Source organism: Eulemur rufifrons, chromosome 17 (genome assembly GCF_041146395.1).
Source record: "Eulemur rufifrons isolate Redbay chromosome 17, OSU_ERuf_1, whole genome shotgun sequence".
In the NCBI taxonomy this organism is placed as follows: domain Eukaryota; kingdom Metazoa; phylum Chordata; class Mammalia; order Primates; family Lemuridae; genus Eulemur; species Eulemur rufifrons.
This window is the reverse complement of record NC_090999.1, coordinates 49155812-49178377: the sequence shown is the minus strand read 5'-3', so window position 1 is coordinate 49178377 and position 22566 is coordinate 49155812. Positions and strand designations below refer to the sequence as shown.

At 34.9% G+C, this 22566-nt stretch overlaps 1 protein-coding gene and 1 pseudogene across 4 annotated transcripts in view; one reads left to right on the top strand and one right to left on the bottom strand.

Moving 5' to 3' along the window:
• The window catches only part of CERT1 (ceramide transporter 1), a 101233-nt gene that overhangs the window by 41321 nt on the left and 37346 nt on the right, over positions 1–22566 (top strand). For all 4 annotated transcript variants that reach the window (XM_069492845.1, XM_069492844.1, XM_069492846.1 and 1 more), the window contains exons 4-7: positions 7353–7460; positions 8291–8429; positions 16013–16096; positions 19842–19999. In XM_069492845.1, the coding sequence (XP_069348946.1) occupies positions 7353–7460; positions 8291–8429; positions 16013–16096; positions 19842–19999 (489 nt within the window). The remainder of the gene's footprint in view (positions 1–7352; positions 7461–8290; positions 8430–16012; positions 16097–19841; positions 20000–22566) is intronic.
• On the bottom strand, positions 14401–14494 carry LOC138398502 (U6 spliceosomal RNA; annotated as a pseudogene).

Below are 22566 nucleotides of genomic sequence, written 5' to 3'. Positions count from 1 at the left end.
TTTCCCCCAGAGACCAGATACAGTGAGATTCTTCATTATCATTAAGGAGTATTGACTGTAGAACTTAAATTGAGTAATTTTATTATTGAAGCATTTAGTCTTGATATTCAAAATTAATATCAAATTATTGAGGCATGATGATGATAGAAGCTACCACTTACTTTGAGGATCACCAAGTAGTAATTATTATTCTAGGTGCCTTATGTGCTTTATTTTCTCCCTACTATCCTGAGAAATAAGGTAAGTATTGTTTTACAGAAGAGGAAACTGAGGTTTAGATTAAAATGAACTTGCCTGAGACTACGCTATCTTTTAGTTCATGGTTTCTTAGGATTCTATTTTGTGTTAAGGTTTTTTTTGTTTTGTCAGTTACCGTTGGTAAACTCTGATTGTTTGAAAACAATTCCCATCAGCTCATCTGCAAATTAGGGTATATCATCTGAGTTCTACTACCATACATATGTAAAGTTAATATGAACTCATTTTTCTGCCCATGGATTGCCAAAAAGGGCAGTACATTTTATTGGTTAGTGTTTCAGTATTGTATTCTGGAGTCTGGCAGATGGGGATTTCAATCCTGCCACTACTATATACTAGCAGTGTTACCTTGGTAAGTTACTTAAAGGAGCAAAGATGACAGTTTACAGTATGTGTTACCACTTCCCCACCCCCAAACAAAAAACAAGCAAGCAAAATAACCTAGTCATGGTAAACCAAGAGTGTTGTACTTTATACAATTGGCCTGGGCTGCCATCATTCCAGCTCATTCAGTTCAATTCACAGTTACTTCCTCAGTATACCACCTGCCCTTAGGATGGCTGGACAGGACACTTGGAACAGTAGACCTGTCTTTTTCTATTTTGATGTCTTTGGATGGGCCTTTATTGCCTTTTCTTGCTGCTGAACTTCTGTAGGGCTTCCCTGACAGGTTTTAGTAATTTTCAACATCTAAAAGAAAAGCTTGGGGGTTTCTGTTCCTTCTTTCCCAGGCTCATTCTTGTAAGTTCATTCATGAGCATTCTTATGCTCGTTCTTATAAGTTCCATGTATTGATCTATTTTGCACATGCATGTGTATGTTCTTTCTCTATCTCTTTCTCTGTGTTTGTCTCTCTCTCTCTCTCTCTCTCTCTCACACACACACACACACACTCTAACAACAGGAGTTCTATTTTATAATGGTGATGATAGCTAACATTTTTCAGGGTTAATTTATGCCAAATATGCTAATAAACACTGTATATATTTTATCTTATTTTATCCTCACATATATATGAGATTAGCATTATAATCCTAATTTTACAGATAGGGAAACTGAGGCACAGAGTGGTTAAGTAACTTGTCTAATATCAAATAGCTAGTTAGTGAAGGAATCAGCATTCAGACCTAGATCTATCTGACTTGAAACCAGGGCTTTTTTTGGCAAGCACTTCTGCTATCCTGTTTATGTATTTATGTGAAGTATATTTTGTTGAATTAAAACTTCTTGAATCATAATACTCATTTTTTATATGTTCTTCGTATCCATAGTGTTTATTTTAGGCCATAGCTCTTTAAAGGCTCAGACATGTTCTAATTAAACTTCTTTGTAGGAATCAGCCAAGCATTTGGCATGTAAATTTTTCCAGTTAAAATCATTTACAATATTGTAAAACAGATTTTATGTGAGAAATCTGTGCTATTTGAAGGCTTTTTGCTTTCCTTTAATCTTAATTACTGACGTAAATACAGTCTCATATTGAAATTTGATGTCCAGTGTTGGAGGTGGGGACTTGTGGGAGGTGTTTGGGTCATGGGGGTGGATCCCTCATGAGTGGCTTGGTGCCCTCCCCATAGTAATGAGTGACTTCTCACACTGTTAGTTAACAGGAGAGCTGGTTGTCTAAAAGAGCCTGGCATCTCCTCTCTCTTTCTTTTGCCATATGACATGCCTTCTTCCCCTTTACCTTCTACCTTGATTGGAAGCTCCCTGAAGCCCTCACTAGAAGCAGACACTGGCGCCATGCTTCTTGTACAATCTACAGAACTGTGAGCCAAATAAACTTCTTTTCTTTATAAATTACCCAGCCCCAGTTATTGTCTTTACAGCAATGCGAAATAGATAAACAACTACCTTTGCTGTTTTTGTTCTCCTTGGCGTTCATTCTAGAATAACTTGTGCACTACAGGAAAAGTTTTAAAGAGATAATTCTATGATTTAAATTTTCTCAATACACTAGAAATTGCATCATTTAGTATGACATTAGCAGTAGCCACTATAAAAGAAATGTATTCGCAAGATCATTCTTAAATTCAAAATTCTATTTCAATTTAAATATAGAAAAGGGGCATATATATATAAAACCAGTAATTTTATTTGGAAATAATATGCTGGCTCTATTGTGTGGAGTCCATTAATATTCTGAATTTCTCCTTATGATTTTGGTACAACACTAAATAATTTTTAAAGATAAGAGTTTTGTTTTGTTTTAAATCTGTTAGCCATCTTCCATATTGTCTTGAGGTGAATCAAATGAGACAGTGTTTGCGAAAATTCCTTTAAAACTAAAAGCTGAATAGCTGAGCTTGGTGGCACATGCCTGTAGTTCCAGCTACTTGGGAGGCTGAGGTAGGAGAATTATTTGAACCCAGGAGTTCAAGGCTACGGTGAGCCATGATTGTGCCACTGTACTCCAGCCTGGGCAACAGAGCAAGACTCTGTCTGGGTTGCAGGGAAGACCTAAAAGCTATATGAATGTAAAATTAAGATGGTGGTTTTTATTTGGATTAAGTGAACATCTTTGCTAGTAAAGATATGCTTGTGTATTATCAAAGGGCCTCAGTGAGTGTTTTCTGCATATAATTAAAGAAATATGATAAGCCATCTTTTGATGCTATTATTTTAAAATATTGGCTGGGTGCAGTAGCTCATGCCTGTAATCCTAGCACTCTGGGAGGCGAAGGCAGGAGCATTGCTTGAGATCAGGAGTCTGAGACCAGCCTGAGCAAAAGCGAGACACCCCCCGCCCCCCAATCTCTACAAAAATTAGAAAAACCAGCCAGATGTGATGTGTACCTGTAGTCCCAGCTACTCAGGAGGCTGAGGCAGGAGGATCACTTGAGCCCAGGAGTTTGAGCTTGCAGTGAACTGTGGTGATGCCATGGCACTCTAGCTAGGGTGACAGAACAAGACTCTATCTCAAAAAATAAAAAAAAAAATAAGATTACTCCTAGAATCTTCTGTAATTGGAGTACATGTAATTTTGATTAAATGCAGTTTCTGCTTATTATGAAAGAAACATATACCTCCTCCTCAACCCCTCAACTCCTCCAAGAACTAACAGGAAGGCTTTCCTGGCACTAGTAGATATAAAAATATCATCTTGAAAAAATTAAGTTTCTTGACTGACTGAGTTTGAGGTAACCATGACATTCAAGTCCTTTATTTTCATAAAGGAGTAGCCCTAGTAGATCCCGAAATTTTGGTGGTCATGAGCCACACAGACTTTCCCCACATTGTGGAAATTATCCAAGACATAGAAGTCACAGGAAAATAAACAGGGAGGAAGAATCCAAGTGGTAATTTTTACAGATGTTGATTTTCTGTAGTGGGAATCTACAAACAATTGTTTTGTAATTTAATATTTGTGGATTTGTTCTTACTCCTTTGTGAAGGCCTAATTCATGTGCGAGGTACCATTGAATACTTTCAAAAGAAAGGTTTATTCTCAACCTGAGAAGTTTAGGGATTTCTATCCGAGGAAATTATGTGGAAAACAGTTTTTGAAAGGAACTTACACATTTTACTTGGAATAAAATGGTTGTGAAAAAGATTTTTATCAAAAGAATTCCATAGTTAAGCCACCTAAATTATGCCCAAGACTCACTTTAGAGATTGTTTTAAAATTGTGTTGCTATTTGTCATAATGAAATTTCCCCATGCCGTCTCAGCAGCACAACAATAACACTTTAATGTGTTATCATTATTTGACACCTTGATTTCTGATAGTTACTGGGACAGCTGGGATTCTGCTGTCTCAGGGTAAGCTTCATTTTGCTTTTTACTCTAATTTTAGGAGTAATTTTTTTACTTTTAACTCTAATTTTAGGAGTAATTTCTGCTTATTTGGCACCTTGATTTCTCTTAAATTTGACATATGTTTAGGAAACTTTTAAAATAACTAGATGGCAGAAATTGCCTGTTAATTCTTAATAGTGTTTTGTTTTTGTTTTTGTTTTTTAATTTAATTTTATTTTTTTGAGACAGAGTCTCACTCTGTTGCCTGGGCTAGAGTGCCATGGCATCAGCCTGGCTCACAGCAACCTCAAACTCCTAGGCTAAAGCAATCCTCCTGCATCAGCCTCCTAAGGAGGCTGGAACTACAGGTACACACCACACCCGGCTGGTTTTTCTAATTTTTGTAGAGAGGGAGGGGGTCTCGCTTTTGCTCAGGCTTGTCTTGGACTAGCCCAACTAATCAATCTTTCTTTTCTTTTCTTTTCTCTTCTTTTCCTTCTTTCTTTTCTTTTTTTTTTTTTGAGATGGGGTCTCTCTATGTTGCTCAGGCTGGTCTTGAGCTCCTGGCCTCAGCAGTCTTCTCACTTTGGCTGCCCAAAGTGCTAGAATTACAGGTGTGGGGCAAGTTTGCTAGTACTTAAGATTGACAGTACTGTATCTTGAGGAAATTGTTCCTCTTTTTTACTCCTTGCCGCTGTTACTGTCATTTCTAATCTATATTATTCTTTTTCCATTACTCTTTTCTTTCCTGTTTTATTTTTCTTGCATTTGAATAAGCTTATGAAGTATATGATTCTAGTTCTTAATAGCTTTTGAGCACTTAATGTTGCCAGGAACCAAACTTTATGGTGACCATGGCCTCTTAGTGTTTTAAGGTAACATAGAGGAAGGCAGGCTGTTAAAGGAAGACCTGGACATTTTATTAATAATATCTCATAATGGCCTGGTAGAAGGACCATAGAGCAGGCAGGTAAAGAAGTTTTTGGTATTTATCTTGTCTGTATCTTCTCACTAACATCCTGTGGTCCATATTCTCAGGCCCCTGGAGAACTCAGTTTCTATCTAGAGGTTTTCAAGATTCTGGGTAACCTGAACTTTATGTACTATAGATTAGGGGATGAAGGAAGGGGAGTAGGTTTTGGCCAGAGAACTAGTATTCTGGGAAGCTGAAGATCCAAAAATTAGTGTAAAGTTCTAGATGGCTAAGACACTGAATTTCTAGCACTTAGCATAATGTGGGCACTTATAAGCATTTCTTTACTGGACAGTGATAACAAAGATGAGGGATCATCTGAAATAAGAAACAAAATGTAATTCTCATACAAAGGTTAAGCCATTCCAACTTGAAGAGATAATAGAACACTAAGGAAGATTTTTGTAATGTTGCTTTAGTTCTTTAAGTAACATTAGGCCCTCTGCAACCTTAAATGAATTTGAAGTTAATTTAGCACTTTGGTTTTAAAATCCAACCTCAGTTGATGAGAGCTTGTTTCCTTTTCTCTTGGTGTTGATCATAATCTTTGCCTCTTGTAGCTATTTTTAAAAATTCATGTGTGCTCAGAGTCTCCTCTCTTCTTTTTAAATTTTTTTATTCCTTTTTAAGAATGCTAGTTTGTTCTTTTGATTTGGTGCCATTCCAGAAGCTCTGAGTTGCTGGAATAGTAAACTTAAGATAAATAAAGTAATGCTGAACTGGAAAAATGATTTATACTAATATTAATATCACATAAAAATGAGAACACAGAAATTTTATTTACTAATTAAATAAGTATAGAAGCTTGGTGTTCTTATAGCTAAAGGAATATTTTCCAATTAGAATAATATTAGGTAAACCAGCAGCTGTATAGGAACGTAATAGATTTTCAGTTGAAGTTGGAGCACAGAGGATACAAAATATCAGTGAAAATATTTTCCGTAGTACATTGTATATAATTTTGATGTTTCCTATTCCTAATCTTGAAAATAAGTAACCTAAAACAATTTTTAATTGTTGCTATAGGTTTGATGCCCAAAATAATTAAATATTATTTTGCCTCTTAAGTTTAGTGACTGGGATGAAAATTATGCACAATATAGCTTTTTGCTATTTTGTTTTGAGCACTGTCCTCTTAAGTATTAAAAAAAAATTTAATGTTTGAGAAACCTAGGCTTTTCCCCCATTCAAATGAAAGAAAGCCATTAAATATAAGTACCTATGTAAAGCAATTATAGGTATGATAAGCTGTAAAATGATGTAATACAGATGCCTTGATTTTTTTCACAGAAGCATATTAATTCACCATACTTTAAAAAGTAACAGTAGAAAGCAATCAGAGATCCAAAATACCTGGTGTCAGATACTTGGAAGTTATTTTTTTCAATGTTCAGTTCCTTTGTCTATGTTATTAGCACTGCATTTGTATTAGAGAGGGTGAAATATAAACTTGGTGCTCTGAACAATGTCAATTCTGTCATAATAAGATCAAAGTATTATCTCCGTGCTTAGTCTAATTATACCCCAACTTCCAGAAGTCCATTTATCTTCCATGGCATCATGACTTAACAGACTGATAAAATTGGGAACTTTCTTTGTGCCATAAACTATTGAGATGGCTGCAAAAATGAAAAAGATAACAATCTGCTTCCAGAAAGATCCAAGTCCACTAGTAATTCCAAATTGTAAACTATTATATTTCAGTGGTAAATGCTATCAATCGTAATATGTTAAGAGTGGTTGAGAATAGAGAGACAAAAAGGAAAGGCTTCCTTGAGGCAGTGATATTTGAGCTGTGTTGGTACAAGTGATTCATCTGTAAGTAGTACTGAAAGTTTTCCTATTATTATTTTTATACCTTGTCCCATCCATTTTTTAAAATCATGGTAAAGTATACATAACATAAAATTTACTGTTTTAATTATTGTTAATTGTACAGTTCAGTGCCATTAAGTACTTTCATAATATTGTTCACCCATCACCACCATCCATCTTCAGATCTTCAGAACTTTTTCATCTGCCCCAATGGAAGCTCTGTACCCATTAAATACTAACTCCCCATCCTTCTTCCTCCAGCCCCTGATAACCACTATTCTATTTTCTGTCTCTCCAAGAATTTGACTACTCTGGATAGTTTTCCTATTTTTAAATGTTCTTTCAGCCTACTACCCCAGCATGTAGTAGGTGTTCGATAAACTTCTAAATTAAATGGCAATTAAGAGTTGAAAGGCATTGCCTATGTTAGGGACTTGACTATATTTCTTGTGTGCATCCATACTGCGAGTTATTGTTATAATTACCCTGTTAATTTATAGGAAACCTTTTGTTTTCTCTTAAGTATTCTCTATTTAAATTTTTTTCCCATCATTTACTTTCTTTTTAGACTGAATCTGGGTATGGATCTGAATCCAGCTTGCGGCGACATGGCTCAATGGTATCACTGGTGTCTGGAGCAAGTGGCTATTCTGCAACATCCACCTCTTCATTCAAGGTTTGTGGTAAATGAGTGCTTTAAGATAAGTGAGTTTAATATTGGATGTTGTGAACAGAACATATTTGATAGTTTTTTGAAAGAACTTTTCTACAATATAATTTATTTGATGTTGTTATAGAATAACTTTTGAGGTATAAAATAATGGCTCATACAAATATGAAATGAACACATTCAAAGATTTTATTTCATTGATTAATTGAGATAAGATATAAATTTAAAAATTGGTTCAAAGGAGAATCTGAAGAATACTGAAATGGATTTGTTAATATATGCAAAACTGGTCAATATCCATAGATTAGTAATCAGTGCCTCTGCACTGGACAAAGTTCTTTTGCATCTCTAGGGACAAGAATCACTTACATTATTCAGTTTTTTACTAAGAGTTGTAAAATAGCTCAAATATAATGAAAGGGGAAAACTATATGATCAAATAACACTCTCCCAAGGGTCTGATAGATGACACTCACCATTACTTTGAAAGGACACTGGTAATATTTTCACCCATTTCAAAGTCTTTCACAATTGTTCTTCACAGTGTCTAATTTGAAAACATTAAATGGTGCATTAGCAAATTGTTAGTCATTATTGCTTTCTTATTTCATATAAAAAATAAGGTTATCACTTATAAGTGGCTTATCACTATCAAGCCTCTAGATCAGTCAATTTCAACTCATTCCTGGGAATATTACATTGAATTTGTCAGATGTCCTTAACCCATTTCCTCAGTGATAGGGTACATACCTTAAAAGATAATGAAATACTATAGGACCAAATAAAATCTAGTTTTGTTTTACTTGAGTTACATCCCTCCTTTTTGTGTTTTACAGAAAGGCCACAGTTTACGTGAGAAATTGGCTGAAATGGAAACTTTTAGAGACATCCTATGTAGACAAGTTGATACTCTACAAAAGTTCTTTGATGCCTGTGCTGATGCTGTCTCCAAGGATGAACTTCAAAGGGATAAAGGTTAATTAGGCTATTATCACTATTTTTACTTGGAGAATGAATGGATTTAAAGCCTCTTGATATTAAAGGGTAATGCCTTTAAGTGATAAAGGTAATTATAGTCACTTTTGCTGCAAACCATCAATATAACAGATTTCAGTGTCCATGTAACTTGGGTACTTAAATAACATATACTAATTCATTTCTGATTATCTGTACCAGATGCCACTGAAGACTTTTAAATGATACTCTTCATTCCATTAAAAAATGGTATCTGTTATCTTGGTAATATGGAGCATTTCACATTATGATAAATAATAATAAAAATTAAAATAATAAAAAATAAATTTACCCCATGATGAGTTTTAGAGGTGGTAAGTCCTCCAGATCTGGGATCAATCAATCGATCTCCTCCCTCTCTCCCTTTGTTTCCCTTTCCCTCACTTTTTCTATCTCGTTCCCTTAATCTGCCCTTTTTCTCGTAGAAGAAAAAAATCAATAACAGAAATGAAAATCAACAATTTTATACACATTTAAAGATAGTTTTTAGTGAGTTTTTATTTAAATGAAAGTAGATATGACCTTCAATTCACTTTTGACATTAGGTTTAAAGTTAATTTTCCTTTGTTAGTGCTAAAGATACTGCAGATATCAACATCTGTTCTTCAGTTTTTCTCTTAATTTACTTTAAGGCAAAAATGAACTACTCTAGCAGTATAAATAAATAACACTAAATTCAATTAGGTTGCTTTACATTGTTTCACTTCTTGGTCTTAATAAATGTGTTTGATCTGCATTCAGATTCTTTTCATCTTCTCTTTGTTCCTTTTTTCTGCCTTCTTTTGGATTAAGTATTTTTTATAATTTTATCTCCTTTGTTGGCTTCTTAAACATAACTTTTTATTTTTGTTGTCTTAGTGGCTACATTAGGGCTTATAGTTTCCATATTTAACTTACCACAGTCTACATTTAAGTAATATTAAGTAATATTGTATCACTTCATGTGTAGTATCAGAACCTTCCGAGAATATATTTCCAATTCACCTCCTACTGAGGCAGGACCATTCTGAGTTCTCCAACCAATGCCCTGTGAATTATGAAGTTTTCCAGTCTATGCTGTGGGAACAGGTACTTACCCATGCCCCCATGTAAGCTTCATATACTATTCCCTGGAATCCTGTCAGAAGGTTCTTTTCCTGACCTTTATGGTTCCCTTACTTGCATGTGCTATCAGTACTCTGCTGAATACTCAAGGGGGACCTTCTGCCAATCTCCAGCATCCTTTCTCTGTACAACTCCCTCCTCTCCAGTACTCTGCCTTGTGAACTCTAGTTTCCTTTGTCTCTGTGGATTCTCACCTCCATCTCCTCATTTCAGGAAGTTTATTTATTTATTTATTTATTTTGAGACAGAGTCTCGCTTTGTTGCCCGGGCTAGAGTGAGTGCCGTGGTGTCAGCCTAGCTTACGGCAACCTCAAACTCCTGGGCTTAAGCGATCCTACCGCCTCAGCCTCCCGAGTAGCTGGGACTACAGGCATGCGCCTCCATGCCTGGCTAATTTTTTCTATGTATATTTTAGTTGGCCAGATAATTTCTTTCTATTTTTAGTAGAGATGGGGTCTCGCGCTCTTGCTCAGGCTGGTCTCGAACTCCTGACCTTGAGCGATCCTCCCGCCTCGGCCTCCCAGAGTGCTAGGATTACAGGCGTGAGCCACCATGCCCGGTTTCAGGAAATTTTAACAGGCTTCCCTGTCTTTACTGTACAGCTTGGAAATTCCCAAGACAATGAGCTGAAACAATCATAGAGCTTTATTTGTTTCCTGGCTCTCAGGATTACTGTCCTTTGTTATCCCATAGCCAGTGTCTTGAAAACCATTGTTTCGTATATTTTATCCAGTTTTTTAGTTTCATGCTAGAAAGTCCCTGTTATTCCATCTTGACCAGAAGCAGAAATCCGTATTTCTCTTATAGTACTTAATTTTGTCTAAATTAAGTAGGCTTAAAATTCTTTATATTTGATACACTTTAAGTATTTGGTTCTTTAATGTGTAATTTTTTTCCTCAAAAAAAAAAAAAAGGCAGTTGAACTTCTACCTCTGCTTTGTTTAAAAAACAAAAAAAATGCCCTTTTTATCAAATTAAACATTACTCATTAGCTTTCTTTTGCTTGCAGATAGCCCTTTAAACAAAAACAGGATACAAACAGAATTCGATTCCTTGTTTATCTTTAAATGACCCACACCAATAGTGTATAGTATCTGAAGGACAAAAATGATGATGGAAGAAGTAGAAGTTGGGATGTAATGATAGCCAGGTTGTATAGAGGATTTGAAAAATAATTTTAGACATTAAACTGAATGTTTTCTATTAGATGTTTGAATAAATAGAAACAGTGTAGATGAACATATTAGTTTACTGGGCCTGCCATAACAAAGTACCACAGACTGGGTGGCTTAAACAACAAATAAATTTATTGTCTCACAGTTCGGAGATTAGGCTATCAGCAGAGTTGGTTTCTTCTGAGGGCCATGAGGGAAAGATCTGTTTCAAGCCTCTCTCCTTGGCCTATAAATGGCTATCTTCTCCCTGTGTTTTCCCATCATCTTCTCTCTGTATGTTTCTGTGTCGAATTTCCTCTCCTTATGAGGACGTTAGTCATATCAGATCAGAGCCCATCTTTAATGACCTCATTTTAACTTAACCACCTCTCACAAACTCTATCTCCAAATAACAGTTTCATTCTGAGGTACTAGGGCTTAGGAATTTAACATAAGAATTTGGCAGGGGGAGGGAAGTATACAATTCAGCCCATAATAACTGGTTTCCCTACAAATCCTATTTACAAAATACTGATGTTTTTAAGAATACATGCTGGGTAAAGGTGAAATGAGGACAAGGACCATAATTCCTTCTTTGACAGATCAGAATTGCTGACCTGAGTCTAAGGATTTCTGTGGATGTACTTTCATTAAATTATCAAAACAAAGTTTATGACTTAAAGTATTTTCAAAATCACTGTTCCTCATTATGTTTGTCATTGAAATGATAATCCCAACCTCTCCTTTTATTTTAGGTGTTCACTATTTTTATAGAAAATGTTTTATCAGAATTGCTAATAAGTCAGTCTTACCTGAGTGCCCACCACCACCACCACTCCCACAGATGCTTCAGTAAGATTTAATTAACACTTTAGGTTTAGATACTCTGGGTATTGCAGAAGTAGTAGACATTACCTCTTACCTAAACATACTGTTTGATTTTAAAAATAAGACATATATACCACATTAAAAGTAAAGTTTCTTCTAATCTTTCTCTTCTATTCATTGTTAATGACCTGAAATAGTTTTACATTTCTCAGCCTCTGTTTCCTCAACTTTAAAATGGATGTTATATCTAGCACATGTGTTTGTGAGAATTAAATGATAATATATATGTTAGCACTGTGCATAATAGCAAAAACTTAATAAATAATAGCTGCTGTTATTAATGTGGTTAATTTGTATTGTTGCAGGGGTAAGGGAAAGCAGGAATGTGCAAGATTCAAAGGTAGAGTTTAGCATAATAGATTTGAGTATTGATAAGGGAGACCAGTCCGATTGGAATGGAGGATTTATATGAAGGTGGCAGTTTCAAACCATGTCAGATATACCCAAGAGTTCCTTAAAGTTGCCTCAAAGATGCACAATCAGTTCTTTTTGTTCATTATTTTTACGGTGGGGGAAGGCCACTCTTTTAACCAGAATAGATCTTACTTTCATCAGTTTTGCATATTGAGTGTTGGGCTAAAACAAACAAAAAGTTTGAAAATCCCCGTTTGGTGCTAATAGAATGAAGTAAAGAATATTGAACACAACAACAGTTGGAATTGAATGTAAAAATTAATTTTCATATTGGTAATTTGGAAAGTTACCGTTTAGGCAAAGACATAGTTGAAATTAATATCTTAAGAAAATTAATCATTATAGATAATTATATATTAGAATGGCAAGAGACTTAAGAAAGAAAAAAATTATGTGGTAAACCATTGTAGCAATCTAAGCATCAGTAAAGGAGCCTTTGGATCAAGCATGAAGAATAGAGAGGAAATCCATTGGAGGAAAGTCACCATGATTAATTTTATAATATTTTATATTATTTACCATGTACTATGTTAAATAATTATCTGATGTAATTTTACAATAGATGTAATTTTACAATAGGCTATTATGTAGGTATTAATATTAAACCATTTTTGCAGATGAGAGTCTGCACAGAAAGAAGCTAAGTAGGAATGTTTGCACAGCTTATTTATGGAGCTCCTTTTAGATATGTTGAGTTTTAGTATTAGACATTTATTTGGAGAAATTCTATGGGAGATATGAGCCTAGTGCTAGTAACACTAACAAGTTATATGAAAATAAGTTAGGGATTCATTAGCATAAAGTAGTTTAGATTCATAACAGTGGATAAATTCCCATGGGGTAGAAGGACAAATATCTAAGGAAGGAGACTTGAAGGATGCCTATAGCTAAAGAGCAAAAGGAAATTTGATTTAAAATAAAATAGAGTCATGGTTAGAAAATGGGAGATCCATCAAGAATGTTCAGTCTTGACAAGTAGAAATGTCACTGGAAGCACGCGCAATGTCAGATACAGCATAGAGGTCAAAAGGCCAAGGAAGAGATGGGCACCAACCATAGAAATAGATTTTTTTATTAAAAGATAGTTATCCTTTGAAAAAGGCTTTCTGTGTCTGTTTGGAGGTGGAGGTTATTGTGAGGGGGTAGTTTGAGAGCAAGATTAAATTTGCTGGTGGCTAAGAAATATTTGAGTGGTGAAAAAATGGATATCTGGTGGATTATTGTAATCACCTGGGGAAAGCTTTAAAATAAAGAAATAATTGTGTCATACCCTCACCCTAGTCCTACTGAATCAGAGTATTGAGGGATTGGGAGAAGAAGTAGAGTTTAGGATTATATCCTTTAAAAGTTCCTTGTTATGTAGATAACCTTTCTAGTAGAAGTAGAAGCCAACATTATAAGCAAGCCTTTTGAAGGCAGAAGGAAAGACCAGCAAAAATGGAAAATCAAATAGTATGCAGAGGGCTTTTGAGTTTTCCAAGAAAACACATCCTTCAAATTGTGAAAATAGATAAAATCTAGAACAAATATAATGAAGTATCTGTTGCTATAGGAAAGAGTACATAAAGGTAGAAGTAAAGGGAGAGGGTAGTAGACTACCTTAATTTTTCATTGATAAGATGCAAAAAAGTAGGGAAATTTGAAAAGACTCTGGGAAGTAAGGATCTTAAAATGTACTTGAAGGTCATCTTTGTGGGATTATGCCAGCGAATTAATTTAGAGAGAGTTGCTGTGTAACTTCAAGTGCTAGTAAGCATGGCTTTTATATTATTGACTTCCATGAAGAACAGTATTGCCCAAAAATCCCTCCTTAGTGGTAATCAGTTTTTTTTTTTAAATTATGATCTCTATTAACCAGATTAAGAGGAAATGAACAAGAAATGAATTTTTTTTTTTAATGGGACGAGTCTCTTTGTTTATAGAGCCTTTTTTAGCAACTCTAAAGTTCAAGGTATAGGGACAGATTTTGCTGTGTGATCTAGAAACAAGTAGTTTGTAGGCTTGCTTGGAAATTACAAGATTCAGAATGTGTATCATGGATGATGAAGAAAACATAGAAGTAGGTAACCATAGAGTTAAGGATAAGAAAGTGAACCTTTAGTAACTCAAAATAGATACTAATGATTTAAGTGTTTACCTCATTAATTAGTATCTACTTTGAGTAAAGGCCACTCTGTAGCATTTAAGAGCAGTTAATCAGAGTAGTATTGAGTCAAGGTCAGGATCTTGTTTGGTGATCAATACAGGTTGACTATCCCTTATCTAAAGTGCTTGGGACCAGAAGTGTTTTGGATTTCAGATTTTTTCAGATTTGGGAATATTTGTATTATACTTATATTTGTATTATACTTACAGGTTCAGCATCTTTTTTTTTAATTTTTTAAATTTTATTTATTTTTCACAGGGGCTATGCTAGTCTTCTCTGTATTGTTCCAATTTTAGTGTATGTGCTGCTGAAGTGAGCACCAAGTTCAGCATCTTTAATCCAGAAATCTGAAATCCAAAATGCTCCAACTGGCATTTCCTTTGACCATCATGTCGGCACTCAAAAGGTGATAGATTTTGGAGCATTTCAGACTTCAGATTTTCATATTAGGGATACTCAGCCTATACTGATTTAAAAACAGAGCAGTGTGCTATGTTAATGGATTTCTTAGAATTGACCATATTTGCAAATGATTGAAGAGGACATGGAGATCCATAGAATCTGGGAAAGTGGTTAATTTTGGGACTAAGGTGTCTACACAGGCTTCAGTATTGATAAGGAAATCTATAGGAATGATGAAAGTAGAAAAGAAAAATATCAATTGAATCTGATATCACAGCCAGTTAGACATAAATATAAGCTGTTAGAAAATAGGTTATGATTTGAAAAAGTTGTTATAAATGAGTAGCAAAATTTTCACATGATAAAAAAATGAAATAGTCTGGTAATTAGAAAATGGCAGTACAGAATAAATGTATTTTCCTTGGTGATTCCTACCTTTTACTCAGGGGACAGAATAAGGTATCAAATTGGGCTCTACATCCATAGAGGAGAGAGCTAACATGTATGAGATGTTCCTTATACAGCCAAGGTGCTCCTGAGGTAAAGAGATACAGGTAATAAGTAAGATATTAGTTTAGAATGAATATTCCCTCTGTAGAAAGGAAGTTCCTCAAAAGATAATAAAACAAAGAAGCCACAAAAGTCTTGATAAAAGCAGCAAATAAGGTTGGGGCCTGAGGTTCAGAAATTTGCATTTTGAGTGGAATACATAGTATAGAGGATTAAAATATGTTAGGCAGTAGAAAAAGGGATAGTATAGGGTGTCCCAAAAGTCACCATACATAGGGAAAATGTATATTTTGTAAATAAAGGTACATTGAGCTATAATTTCCCATTTTCCCTATGCATAGTGACTTTTGGGACACCCTGTACTTAGAAGAAAGAGGTATGCAAAAGAAGAACACAAGGAATTTGAGAAGTTAAAAGGGATGTCCAGGCATAGACACACACTGAAAAGAATGAAAATTGATATCACATCTGCAAGTCATTATATTTTCCCTGAATATCCAGAAATAGTAGATTTAAGAACTCTCAGAGGCAATGTGACGTATCCTCTGCATGGAAGGTTCCTTGTACAATCCTGCTCAGCCCTTCTAGACCACTGCATAAAGTTATGAAATAGCCCCAAGGGTGGCATTAGGAAGGAAATAGACCCAAGGAAGGAGATAGGAAGACTAAAAGGTAAAGTAATTTATAACTTAATAACCTTCCCTTAAACAAGTAAGAATGGATATAGTTTTAAAATAATGTATTTAAAGACATGCCACAGCATATATTTATTGAGCATACCTTGATTACCAATGAAAAAAACAAAGATGAGTAAGATAATGTACTCCCAGGATCCTGAGTAAATTAACTCAGTTGAACAACATAAGGATAAACTGATTAATTTCTACTCCTTTTCATCCTAATTTCTTTAAATATATTTTATTTAGTCGTAGAAGATGATGAAGATGACTTTCCTACAACACGTTCTGATGGAGACTTCTTGCATAATACCAATGGCAATAAAGAAAAGTGTAAGTAATACGTTTTTCCCCTCAGCCGGATAAAGTATACCTTCTGAAATTATATAATAACTCAAAGAATAATTACCTAATTGAACAATTCTTTAAAAGCAGTAGAACTGCTGGAATCCAAGTGAAATATTTTCTAAGAAAAGACATGTAGGTAAATTCACATTCTGACGTTATATAATAATGGTAACTTTTACATATGGATATCCAGCTGCCGCAGCATCATTTGTTAAAAAGATGATTTTTCTCCATTGAATTGTCTTGGCACCGTTGTGAAAAATTGATTGTAAATGTAAGGATTTATTTCTGGACTTGTTAGGTAGATAGCAAGGGATTCCAGATCTGCTAGGGATGAGGGTGGGTGCCGTTGCCTTGGGGCAATTGCCCCACCTGGGAAGGACAAGGGTGGGCCTCAGGCCTCCATCTTGGTCCTGCTCCACCCTAATCTCCTGAGCGACTGCCATACCTGGGGGAGGAGGGAATACCCTATGAATCTGCCAATCATAACTTAGTGTGCTAGCTGCGTAAGAACGCAGAGGACTCTCTAGCCCATGGGCCAAGCAGCACAGGTACCATAGAGTATGAAATTGAACTAGAACAACCCACATGTGTAGTTTAAAGTTGAGGTCATGTGACTCCCAACTGTCCAATCAAAGTGGTTCTATGGTGACATTTGAGCCACTAGGGAGGTCCCAATCCAGGCACTTAAAACAAGAGGCAGACCATAACCAAGTCCCTTTTCTGCAACCTTCCTTTTGCCCTCCTTTTGCTGCGACATTGGGTCCGGTTGTCATCTGTGGCGTGCGTATCGTGCTCTGTAAACCTGTATCTTGCTCTTGCCCTATAATCCTATCTTTCTCTCAACAAACCTCATTTTCATGCTTGCCTAACTTTGGTGTGTCTGGTCATTTTTCGGGCATGGGCACGCCAAGAACCGACATTTCAGACTAAAACCTGACAGACTAACATTTTTATTCACTTAATCTATTTGTTTGTTTGTTTGTTTGTTTTTTGAGACAGAGTCTCACTCTGTTGCCCTGGCTAGAGTGCTGTGGCGTCAGGCTAGCTCACAGCAACCTCACACTCCTGGGCTCAAGTGATCCTTCTGCCTCAGCCTCCCAAGTAGCTAGGACTACAGGCATGCCCAGCTAATTTTTTTTCTATATATATAATTTTAGCTGTCCAGATAATTTCTTTATTTTTAGTAGACGGGGTCTCACTCTTGCTCAGGCTGGTCTCCAACCCCTGAGCTCAAACAATCTGCCCACCTCGGCCTCCCAGAGTGCTAGGATTATAGGTGTGAGCCACCTCGCCCAGCCTCATTTGTTTTTATTTATAAAGAAAATAAGGTTTTTTTGTTTTTTTAAATTCTAAAAATATATATTAATTCATTAAAAATAACAATAGTAAACTCATTACTTGTGAACATGAATAACATTTTTTGAGAAAAATACCGTATTTTATAAAAAATAGTAGGAAGACTGCCATTGTTTTACATTTTGAAAATCTCATTACTATTTGGCTTCATAAAAGACACCTGAATTCTCTCATATGCTTCTGCATTCAGTTTGTTTATATATATTGTCTTGGTTGAAGTTTATGAAGTAAATACAAATACAAATACGTAATTAGAATAAACAAGAGTATTTTAAGAGCCTTTAAGATATTTTTGGATATTCTTAGATACCACTCCAAAGCTCAAGTGGTAATTTCTTAAAAGTCAGTTGTGATGTAGAATCTGAAGCTATATTAATGAACTTTTCATTTTCTGTTACATTTAAATCCTTTCATCTACTTTGAACTTGAGTCATCCTGCCTTTCTGTGGGTTAGTGGAACATTCTTTAGAATTCCATTTTTATTTTATTTATGTATAGTATTATTGAGTGTATTTTTTATATGGCATTTTTAGTGATTGCTCTAGGTATCATATTATTTTACCTATAACTTATGGTCACTTTTCCAGCTTGAAATCTTATCTCCTTTTTTTTTCTCTTTAAACACAAACTTTATTTATTTATTTTATTTCAATAGATTTAGAGGTACACGTGGTTTTTGGTTACGTGAATGAATTGTGTAGTGGCAAAGTCTGGGCTTTTAGTGTACCCTCACCCAAAGTGTACATTGTACACAATAGGTAATTTTTTTATCCCTCATTCCCCCCCTGCCTCTCCCCTTTGGTGTCTCCAGTGTCCCTTAATCCATTCTGTATGACTCTGCGTACCTATAGCTTAGCTCCCACTTATAAGTAAGAACATGCAGTATTTGGTTTTCCATTCCTGAATTACTTCACTTAGGATAGCCTCTAGTTGCATCCAAATTGCTGCAAACGATATTATTTCATTCGTTTTTAGGGCTAAGTAGTATTCCATAGTGTGTGTGTGTGTGTGTGTGTGTGTGTATATATATATATTATACCCCACATTTTCTTTATCCACTCATCAGTTGATGGGAGAAAATAAAAGTTTTTTAAAAGCTTTATTTAGATATAATTAACATACTATTTAGATATTAATATATTGACATAAAGTGTACAATTTGATAAGTTTGGATATTTTCGTGAAGCTGTCAACGCAGTCAAGATAATTAACATGTGTGTCACCCTCAAAACTTTCCGCCATCACCTTTGTCATCCCTCTCTGACCCCATTCCCAAACAACTACTGATATATTTTCTGTCACTGTAGATTAGTTTGCATTTTCTAGAATTCACTATGAATGGAGTTATGTGTTCTTTTGTGTTGGCTTCTTTCTTAGTTTGAGATTAATCATTATTGTTACATGTATCTGCAGTTGATTTCTTCTCATTGCTGAGTAGTATTCCATTGTTTAGATATTCTATAACTTGTTTATCCATTCGTTTGTTGGTAGACATTCGGGCTGTTTATAATTTTGGCTGTTGCAAATAAAGCTTCTGTGAACGTTCTTGTACATGTCTTTGCATGGATATGTATTTTATTTCTTTTGGGTAAATACCTAGGAGTGGAATAGCTGAATTATATGATAGGCATGTGTTTAACTTTTAAAGAAACTGCCAAACTGTTTTGCACCAGTCATAGAGTTTCAGTCTTCCACATCCCCACGAACATGTAGTATAGTCAGGCTTTTTAAATTTCAGTCACTCTAACAGGTGTGTAGTAGTATCCCATTATGGTTTTAATTTGCATTTCCCTAGTAGCTAAGTAAGCATCTTTTCATGTGCTTATTACCGCTTTTATCTTTTCTTTGGTGAGGTGTGTTTACATCTTTTGCCTGTTTTTTTTTAATTGGGTTTTTTTTTAATTATAAAGTTTAAACATAAAAGCCATTTATATAAGTGCATTGATCCTAGACTTAAATTTGGATATTTGTTTTTTAATCTTATATTACTTTATTAGATTATATAGTTTATCTTCATATATTTTTAGAATTCTAGGCTTCTCAAAATGTAAGATAGTTCTTGCCATAATTAGGTCCTGCTCTAAGCTGTCTTAATATTATTGTTAAAGTATTACTCCTCCTACCACTTGATTCATTGGGTGCTACACAGCAAATAGATTTCAGGAAATAGAATCTAGAAAAAATGATTTGAAAGTACATATGCTGCCACATAGCTCATAGAACTTGGATGGGAGATTTTTTGGCCCACAGGAGGAAAATTATAATCCAAAATCATGCTCTGACTTGCTAGTTTTCTGAACATATTCTAACCTTAAATTGTGATGAAGAATTATTTCTTATAAGATTTTCTATTAATAACTTTCTTTTTCAGTATTTCCACATGTAACACCAAAAGGAATTAATGGTATAGACTTTAAAGGGGAAGCGATAACTTTCAAAGCAACGACTGCTGGAATCCTTGCAACACTTTCTCATTGTATTGAACTAATGGTTAAACGTGAGGACAGCTGGCAGAAGAGACTGGATAAGGTAAGACTAGTTTTTCTTCCTTTTAAAAATAATCATATTTTATTTAAGTGTTATGTATAGATTGAATATTTTACTCAAACTAACTTCTTAGGGAAGAATCTTCTAGTGGGTCAGTAGAAGTAGTAGGTGATACTAGTATTCCTCTGAAACTTTATTGGCATCTTAAACTCATTTTCCTAACAAGATTCACCAGTTATTTCTTCATCTACTATACAATATGCTTTCTTGATAAAATTTACTATAAAAATTTTTATGATGATATTAGTAATGCTTTGGAATAGGAGTGTCGAACCATTTAACATTACTTACCTTTATGTGCGATATATGAAACTGCATTTAAAGTTATATGAACTAATTTAAACCCCAATTTACAAAGTTAAACATTTGCTTATTACAAATTCATAGCCATCTATTTTTTCCATGGTCATTGTGATATCATTTAACGTACATTATGTTGTTTGATTAAACCTTTGCCCTATGTTCACATTTTCCCACCCTTGTTTAAACTGCAGCACTGATAATATTACACTGTGAATCTTTAGTTTCCAGTGTGAAATATGGCTCAGTGAATTTGTTTAGTAGGAAAACTTCTGCCTATAGTTGAACTTTAGAAAAACAGTAAAACGTTAGAACTGGAACTGAAACATACCTTAGAGAATTTAGTTTCAGTCCATCGCCATCATTTTATCGAAGGAGGAACGAAGGCTCAGAGAGTTGTCCAAAGGTGTTAGGTAGCAGGGTTGGCGGATTTTTCTCTATTCTGATATATCAGCTCTGGATACCAGGCTAGACATCTGCCAAAATCTTATTAATTATAAGTTATATTGTTTGCAGTGTTTGAAGGTCTATCAATTTGAGCAGGACACTAAGGAATGCAATGCCATCATTGGTGTAATAGCAGAATGGCCACAGAATTTGAATAACACTGTGTGTTTAAGAAGGTCCCCATTTAGAAGAAAGGAGAACTGTTCAGAATTCTCAAGTGCAGGTGAGAGTAAGCCATATTGACTAGCAATATGTCATCTTTTAAAACAGGCAATGAAAATGTCCTTTTAAGGTATAGACATTTCATTATCATCTTGGAGCAAAACTATTACATCTTGTAAGATTTCGATTCTATACTCAGTGTGGATCAAGTTGAATTATTAGAAGAATCCCTGTCCACACAAAAAATAATGTATTGAAAATCAGGACAACTTTTAAAATCCATTAGACTAAATGGTTTAAGAATATCATTCAGCTTGTCCAGACTAGCTTATTTACAACTGTTGGGCAACTTTTTCTCTCTGTCTTTATTTATTCTTCACTAGTGGATCATATTCTTCAGTCATATACTCTAACTACACTGCCTCAAAAAATATTCATTAAAAATTTTTTTGAGGCCGGCGCGGTGGCTCACGCCTGTAATCCTAGCACTCTGGGAGGCCGAGGCGGGTGGATTGCTCAAGGTCAGGAGTTCGAGACCAGCCTGAGCGAGACCCCGTCTCTACTAAAAATAGAAAGACATTATATGGACACCTAAAAATCTATATAGAAAAAATTAGCCGGGCATAGTGGCGCATGCCTGTAGTCCCAGCTACTCGGGAGGCTGAGGCAGTAGGATCGCTTGAGCCCAGGAGTTTGAGGTTGCTGTGAGCTAAGCTGACGCCACGGCACTCACTCTAGCCTGGGCAACAAAGTGAGACTCTGTCTCAACAAAAAAAAAAAAAAAAAAAAAATTTTTTTGAAACTTTTGCCTTATGTATCATGACTTCCTCATCTTTTCAGTATTGAATAGGGTGGTGAAGTTTTGATTGCTTTCATCATTGTTAATCTTATCGATTCTTGTTCTTTATTGGGTAACAGGTAGAACAAACCAAAGGATCTGTGAAAAAACTACTTTTGTTGCTTCTCTGTGCAAGAGTTTTAACCAAAGAACAGCCAGAAAAGATGGCAGTATAAATTGTAATCTGGAAACTACTGTGTTTTGTAGTCGTCTTATGGGTCTATCTGATGCCAAAACTTACTCACCTTTTCCACTATAATTTTTTCTCAAGGTTGAAATAACATAATCCTAGTTACATATTACATGGGATATAAGTGTGTATGTATGTGCGTATATGTGTATATTTGTTGATAAACTCTAAACTTTCTAGTTTTTTTCAGTGAGTGTATATGTGTATATATATACATACACTACACACACACACACACACACATATACACACACTCAATAAAGATTAGAAAATTCTTGAATGGAGAAAGTTGTTTATCAATAAATATTTCTTTCAGGTGATTCATAGAATTGGGAAAGAAAGTACAATAATAACAATATTGTTTCGTTGAATTTATTTTATTCAGGAAGTATTTGCATGCCTGCTGTGTGCTTGGCTCTAAGCTAGGAATGGGGAAACAGTAATGAGCAGGATATAGTCCCTCAAGGAGCTTAAAATCTAATGAGCAATTAAATAGGTGATAATAATTACAGCTATTTAATTATACAGTTGTTTATATTATGCTTTTATGTAAATTTATGTCAGTTCTAGTATTTCAGCTAGTTAAAAATTAGTATTATTTCGTGGTGATGG